Source organism: Rhea pennata, unplaced genomic scaffold, assembly GCF_028389875.1.
Source record: "Rhea pennata isolate bPtePen1 unplaced genomic scaffold, bPtePen1.pri scaffold_32, whole genome shotgun sequence".
In the NCBI taxonomy this organism is placed as follows: domain Eukaryota; kingdom Metazoa; phylum Chordata; class Aves; order Rheiformes; family Rheidae; genus Rhea; species Rhea pennata.
This window is the reverse complement of record NW_026907679.1, coordinates 1659384-1667270: the sequence shown is the minus strand read 5'-3', so window position 1 is coordinate 1667270 and position 7887 is coordinate 1659384. Positions and strand designations below refer to the sequence as shown.

Below are 7887 nucleotides of genomic sequence, written 5' to 3'. Positions count from 1 at the left end.
ACATTCCAGTCAGGCGAGCTATACTAAGGGCAGTGCAGTACTCTACTGACTGTAACCTCTATTTCAGTAAGCTAAAGCGTCCCAGGTCCCTCAGCCTCTCCATAAAGGCCATGTGCTTGAGGACCCCAGTCCTATCTGGACAGACCTCCTCTGGACCCTTTCCATTTGCTCCCCATTCCTCCAGCCCTGGGTAGCCCTCACTGGGACGCACTGTTCCAGACATCACCACACCAATGCTGAGTCAAGGGGGATAAGACCTGCCCTTCTCTGGGTGGCCATGCTCTTCCTAACGCAGTCCTGTGTGCATCTGGCCTCATTGGTGGTGAGTATACACCACAGGCTCATATGGCATCCTTTGTAATGTCCACGCCCTTCTCCTCAGGATCAGTCCTCTGCCAGTGAGGGCTCTGCCTGTCCTGATGCATGTGTTGTTCTGCCCAACTGATGAGGCTTTCAAACTGAACAGGATGCAGGGTATACCCCTGTATACCCCACCTTTAACTGTCATCCTGGTAAAGCATGACTCATTCCTGAAAATGCTCTGAGCTCGATCATCCAAACAGCCTTTTGCCCATCTGAATGTCTACTGGATATCCACTACTCTCCTCTTCTCCAGATGTACAAGTCTTTTATTACAGAAGGCAATCAGGTTGGTCAAGAATGATTTACCTTCAGTAAATCCATGCTGACTCTTCCCAGGTGCCTTCTTCTCCTGCCCAGGAATTTGACTGGAGAGGCTGGCTATGTGACACCCTCTACAGAGTGAGGTTGAATGGCCGGCAGATCCCTGGTTTGTCCTTGTGGCCTTTTTTTTTTTTTTTTTGAAGATGGGCACAGCACACTCCTTTCTCTGCTTATTGGGACTTCCCCTGATCTCCACAACGTTTACAAGAGGATAGAGAGCAGCCTTGCTGTCCTCGCAGTCGACTCTCTCCATGCCAACCATCCAATGCCACAGATCTCTGTATGCTGAGTTCTAGAGACTTAGGCCCTGTTGGTTGGTTTTCTCCTCAGGAGTCCTGACTCTGGGCACAACAGCTCAGAAGGTCTTGTTGGTGAAGGCTGAAGCCAGGAAGGACCTGACTTCCCTAGACCAATCTAAATCTGCTTTTACTGGAAATCTCTGCCCCATTCAGCAGTGGGCCAACATTTCCTTTTTTATCTTTCTGCTATGACTGTAGCAGTAGCAGCTCTTCTTCCTGTCCTTCACATCCCCTGCGGATGTCTCTATCCCAGAGGAGCTTTGGCTTCCTTAATGCCATCCCGACTTTTCTGGACAATGTTTCTAAATTCCTCCTTTGCAGCCTCTGCCTTCTTCCCCTTTCCATATGCTGCCCTATAGCCCTGGAGCTTACGTGTGAGCTCCCTGTTTTGCCAAACTGGGGTCCAGAGATGTCCACCAATTTTACAAACTCTTCTTTAAGTAGCATTCTTGTTCTTGACAGATGTGTCCCTTAATGATCTGCTGGTTTTCCTGAGTTCTTCTGCCCTGCAGAGCTGCCTCCCTTGGTCCATCCCATGGAAGAGCTCCCTACATCCAAGCTACCCCTTCACACATAGGGCATCCCCCTCCTCATGTTCTGCGGTGGTCCCTCCTGAAGAACTTGTACCTGCCATTGAAGGACTCCAGTCACACAAGTGATCCCACCACATCTCTGTTATTCCAACCAAGTGATGATCTTGTGACAGCTTGTGCATTGCTCCTGCCTGCACCCCAGGCTGTGTATGTTTGCATACATTCTGGCTTCAGCACCTCAGTGGGTGACCAAAGATCTGTCACGTGTTACCAAAGACATTGTGTATGCAAAGGCTTTGAGTGCAAGTGGAGGTTTATTGACATGGATAGCAGGTGGCAATGTACTGGTGAAAGGAGGTTCCCATTATGAGAGCAAACCCTGCAGTGCCCAAGGCCAGGGAGAAACACAGCTGGGCCATGCAGGAATAGTAGGCATGGGGTGGGCTGCCCGAGCTGACTCTGTGACACCTTGGGGCCGGTGACATGCTTGAACCAATCTCCAGGTAGGACAAAGTGTCACTGAAGAAGTCTGTGGGCCTGGGAAACTTGTGATACCACCACTCTAAGGTCCTCATTAGCCCAATCCCTGCTCACTTTATATAGCAGGGTGAAAAAGTGTTCAGTGGTCAGAGAGCTGGAAGTGTTTGTGAGTACAGAGCCTAGAGCAGAGGCCCTGGTATGATGTGCCTCCCATTTATACAGCACACTTGGGTGGAGACAGGAGGGGCTTTGCCTAAAGGCAGTGTTGGAATTCATTTGTTTGGGCACATGTAGGAAACCCGAGATGCCCTCGGACACTTGCCCAGCAATCACTCCAAAGGGGCATGGTTTTCCTTTAGGTCCCAGGGTGGATCTGCTAGAGACAGGTGGTTGTGCTGGACACCCCTGGCATTTGAAAAACCCCTGCCAGCCTATTTCTGTGTCATTGAATCATGTGTCTGCACTGACCTACTACTGCTGTTTGTAACACTGGAATTTCATTAGTCTCAGCTTCATAGCATCATTGCAGATGACCAAGATATTTTGCCACCTGTTCCCCACCTGATGTTCTAGGAGGATTCAGGGCTCCCAGTCACTCCATCAGAGCAAGCAGACATTGGTACATGCCTGGGATGACCTCTGTCTCTTCCACTGTCACCAAGTAGTTGTGTGTGAGCAACTGACTCCCAGCCTCCATCTCCAGTGATTAGAACGGGAGCTTAGACAAGGAGCTCGCATGCAGACCTCTGTGCTGTGCTCCCTTCAGTTTTGGCAGGGGGAATCCTACCTCCTGTGTGCTTGTGGAGTTCACAGTGGGGATAGGGGGATCTGAATCTAAACGCAACGCAAGGTCTTCAAAACCAGGATGTGATGCCAAGATATTGACTGAACCACGTGTCAGTGAATTCCATTCTTGTCCCTGTCTGGGTGTCATGCCTAGTTAAGCGATGGGACTAGGAGCTTGCAGATGAGGACATTTCCAGTTATCATAGACAGCCATCCTCTTATGAAATAAATGGCAATGTTGGAATCAGTCTCTCTACCCTATTTAGAAAGGGAATACAGGTGCTTATTTTAGTCTACTTGAGGGATCATCTCCCAGGAGGAGGGAGCACGAGGGACAGAACAACTCCTGCCTTTAGCTGGTCCTGTGCTCCTGAGCTGAGCCCAGTTTTGGGGACAGAGGTTGCTCATGGCAACCTGGCAGCACTGCTGAGAGATGGCTATGTCCCAAGGCAGCTCCTCTGCAAAGAGCAGCAGGACTCTGGGCACTGCCTGCTGCTGCTGAGGAGATGAGATGAGAGAAGACAGGAGTGAGAGGCAGTGCAGAGTGAGAGGCCAGAGGAGAGCTCCTTGTGGGAGAAATCTTCACAGCCTTTTGCATGGTAAGTCTCTAGCTACAGGGCAATGCTCCTGTGTTTCCTGGAGGAGTCTTCTGAGCCCTTCCCATCCCATGAATGTGGAGGATGGGGAGAAACTTCAGAGCAAGGATTTCCTGCCAGAGGAAGGAAGGGAGGTCAGAGGAACACGTCACCCTGCTCCTTTCTTGGATGGATGGCTGCAGGTGTGTGAACGCTGGTTGTGCACCCAGGTGGGCATGGACTGTCCTTCAGAGTGGAGTCTCTGTGCCCCAGGGTGCTGTGTGCCCGGGCCAGTGACTGCTGCCTGCGAGGGTCAGCACTCAGCCTGCCTGGGAGCTCCACACAATGCTGCAGGGTGGAAGCTCTGAGTGAAAGGAGAGATCCCTGGCAGGCCAGGTACTTTCTCCCATGGAGAGGCTACTGCATGGGTCAGGGCTGGGGGACATATCCGGAAGCGACTTTTCACCAGGAATGCCAAGGCAGGGGAGAGCTGAAAGAGAAGGTGCTTTCATGAGTTGGTGCTTTCAGTTATTTTCTGTTTGGGTGGGGTGAAATGGGACTGGATGCGTCAGGTTTAAAAGAATACTGAGGCTGCAGGACAGTGGCACTGAGAGAGGAGCAGTTCTGGGAGGGAGTCAGCAAATGCTTTCATCTACCCCTCAGCCTACAGATAGTCATGATCACCTTTCCAGCCTCGGCTAGCATTGCTTCACCTGCTCCTTAGCTCCTACAAACCTGAAGGTGCCCCTGGACAGTGTCCTGCCTCTGGGAGTTTTCTGCAGGGCAGAGCTGAATGCTGAGCATGTGGGATGGGGTCTATGATCAGTGAGAGGGGAGACACGTGGGGACAGAGACAAAGCTCCCTGCAGGGACGGCTTTAGACAGTGGAGCCATGGTCAAAGTGTGAGAGGAAACTGTCAACTCCAAAGCCCCCTCTCCTCTCCCACCCAATTAAGCCCTCTTGCCTCAAGGCTGTGGGGTCCAGGACATGAGTCATTTCCTCAGCAGTCAGATATCCAGGAGAGGAGACACTCCTGAGTGTCTCTCTGTCCTTCCCTGTCCCTGCATCCCTTGCCACAAATATCATGATGTTGCTCCCTGTTTCTTTCCTACCTACCCAAGCTGCCTTGTCCTTCCCCTTGGGTGCTCTGGACGGAGCGGTTTCTGCTGCAGTTCAGACACCGACCATGTTGGTCCTGTCATGAAATATGTCTTTGACAATGAGATGCCCAAATCTCCCTCTAACCTGTGGGGCTCTGGACAGTGACGTGTAGGGGGCCAGGAATGAGCCAACTCTCTCTTCCGAACACCCTCAACACCCTTAGGACATTCAGCCATTTCCCTGGGGTGTCTGGCTGGGCTGCAAGCTGCCCTCCAGAAGGGCACAGCTCTCCCATTGCAGCTGGGTGTAACCCAGGTGCCTTAGGGAGAAGCACCTAGATACTGAGAACACGGAAATGCTGCTGGGTGGCTGGATGTGGGCAGCTGGAAGGAGCAATGATGTGTTGCTGGCCAGAAGGGGAGGGCTGAGACCCCCCTCACATACCCTCCGAAAGAGTGCTGATGGGCACTTTGGAAGTAGATGTCTCTGCTCTCCACAGTGCCATTTCCTTTTTGGTAACATGGAAAGGAAACTTTTTGCAATTGTTCACACCAGTGAGATGGGGGCAGAGGGCACCTGGGAACAAGCCTGTGCTCCTCCCTCTACACCAAAGCCAGAGTGAATCCTTTTGCCTCTGTGGAATCAGAAATGGTCATTCTGAGTGCAGCAGAAGTGTGGATGATTTCTACCTCCAAGAATCCTCCTCCGGTGTGACAGGGTCAAAGTCAGCTAAAGAAAACAAAACCAAAAAAGCCTTAAAACTATTCATGAACCTACATTGTTTACAATGGAGTGGATTAAATCTGACTGGAACTGGGAATATAAATCTTAGTCATGTCTGTTCCTATGTATGCAGTGCTGTAGGTCAGGGCTGACTCCTCAGGAGCCCACGGGCAGAGGCCGCTGCTCCTCATGGCAAACGCAGTCAGCACAAACCAGAGTTTAAGCCATGGAGCTCAGTGATGGTGCAGCTGAGATGGGGAGTGCTAATGTGTGTGTGTTTCAGGGGAGGGGGGTTGAAAGAGCTTTACTCAGAGAAGTGTGTCCTAATTTGTGTCTATCTGTTCTTCCTTGGACAGTCCTGCAAGCTCAGGAGGTGCAACATGTCCAACAGCAGCTCCCTCAGTGAGTTCCTCCTCCTGGTGTATGCTGACACACGGGAACTGCAGCTCTTGCACTTCTTGCTCTTCCTGGGCATATACCTGGCTGCCCTCCTGGGCAATGGCCTCATCATCACAGCAGTAGCCTGTGTGCCCAACCTCCACACCCCCATGTACTTCTTCCTCCTCAACCTCTCCCTCCTCGACCTTGGCTCCATCTCCACCACTGTCCCCAAATCCATGGCCAATTCCCTGTGGAACACCAGGTCCATTTCCTACTCAGGATGTGCTGCCCAGGTCTTCCTGGTTTTCTTCTTGTTTTCAGCCGAGTATTCTCTCCTCACAGTCATGGCCTATGACCGCTACATTGCCATCTGCCAACCTCTGCACTATGGCACAATCATGGACAGCAGAGCTTGTGTCAGAATGGCAGCTGCTGCCTGGGCCAGTGGCTTTCTCAATGGTGTGCTGCACACTGCCAACACATTTTCACTCCCTCTCTGCCAAGGCAAAAGAGTGGACCAGTTCTTCTGTGAAATTTCCCAGATCCTCAAGCTCTCCTGCGCAGACTCCTACTTCAGGGGAGTTGGGCTTCTTGGGATTAGTGGATGTTTAATGTTTGGATGTTTCATTTTCATTGTGCTGTCCTATGTACAGATCTTCAGGGCTGTGTTGAGGATCCCCTCTGAGCAGGGACGGCACAAAGCCTTCTCCATGTGCCTCCGTCACCTGGCCGTGGTCTCCCTGTTTCTCAGCACTATCATGTTTGCCTACCTGAAGCCACCTTCTATCTCCTCCCCAGTTCTGGATCTGGTGCTGGCTGTTCTGTACGCAGTCGTGCCTCTAACACTGAACCCGCTCATCTACAGCATAAGGAACAAGGAGCTCCAGCAGGCAGTGAGGAAACTGATCCATATGGTACTAGTTCAACAGCAATGAGCTGCCCATCTCTCCTCACAACTGATTCCCACTTTATCTCCAGCATCTCTTGTGCTTTGGGAGTTCTGTCTGTGATAGCCATGTTTGTGCACAAACTTTTGAATTCCTCCCACATTTCTGGAGGCACAAACCTTGTCTTTCTTACCCAGAGGCCTTCTGTAAATCTATCTATCACTGTCTCAGAGCTGGCCTCCCAAGTAACATCTCTGTAATAAAAGAGGGTCTCCTTAATACTGTGCCTGAATGATGGGGTCTTTTTTCCAAAGCTGGAGCCAAGAATCTGCTCAGGGAATTACACCCGAAAAGGTCCTGTTGTTATGCTTACATTTTCCATGGGCTAAGGGGCATCATCTCTTTTGGGTGATGTGTGTAGGAATGAGGGTTGGATTTAGCTGTCACTTGGAAGTACCTAGGGTCCCTGGAGAGGGTGAGTGGGGACTGTCCCACATATTGAAGGGCTGGTGACAGATGCCCATCCTTCTGGAGGGGAATGTGGAGTCACCTAGAGAGCACAGGGCATCTCTAGGGGCAGCGTATTCTTGGAATGGGCAGTGAGTAGAGATTCTCAAAACCAGGCAAAGTAAAGTAAATGTAAAGGGCCAAAGTAAGGAATGCCCAACATGTCGCTCAAGAGAGGGAGTGGGCTGGGTCTAATGACACCTCTGAACACATGCTGAGCAATGTGCAATGCCCCATGATTGTTCCAGCCATCCTCCATGGCCACAGCTGGAGATTCTGGGTGGGAGGTTGTCAGATGCAGTGGTGCTGGCCCAGCAGCCTCTGCCCTGATCAGCATCGCTGAGGTGGAGTCACCCTGGGGCCCCACAGCCCTCTTGCCCTGCAGAGCAGCACCACCAGACCGGGGTCCTGTGTGGAGCCCAAGGGAGGGGTGCAAGAATGGCTGACTGGGCCAGCATGGACACACTGACTTGGGGAAAAGCTCTCCAGAGAGCAAGGATGACTTCAGAGAAGAGCAAAGGAGCAATCACGTGCTTGTGTGGAGAAATAAATGAAAACCTGTTGCTATGTGTGTCAATTCAGGGCAGGCTGCTGTGTCACTGGAGCTGCCTGAGGAGCCCTGGGGCCTGCACTCTCATGCTGTCCTGGGGAGAGGGGCTGGCCAGAAGGGCTGAAGGCAGCCAGGTTAAGGATTTCCTGGACATGGGATCAGTGGAATGATTGGCCTCCATTTCCTTGTGCCACTGCTAGACCACAGTAGACCACAGTCCTGGAGCTGATGGGGAGGCTGACACACCTCTCTGCCCCCCAGGAGCTGCGGTGCTCTTCAGAGTGCCTGGGCTGCCGGGCATATCCAGAGCTCTCCAGCTCCCTAGAGTGGGCACTGCAGTGGGTCATCCTCATCTTGAGCTGCTCTGCTGGGTGGGCTGG

The 7887-nt window shown here is 51.9% G+C and overlaps 1 protein-coding gene across 1 annotated transcript; it reads left to right on the top strand.

Moving 5' to 3' along the window:
* The first annotated feature begins 5562 nt into the window (after window positions 1–5562).
* LOC134154527 (olfactory receptor 14J1-like) lies at window positions 5563–6498 on the top strand. Its single transcript, XM_062601202.1, has one exon. The coding sequence runs from the start codon at window positions 5563–5565 to the stop codon at window positions 6496–6498; it is 936 nt and encodes a 311-aa protein (XP_062457186.1).
* Window positions 6499–7887: the final 1389 nt, after the last annotated feature.

Coding starts and splice junctions, on each gene's coding strand:
- LOC134154527 (XM_062601202.1), top strand. CDS start 5,563: ATGTCCAACAGCAGCTCCCTCAGTGAGTTCCTCCTCCTGGTGTATGCT.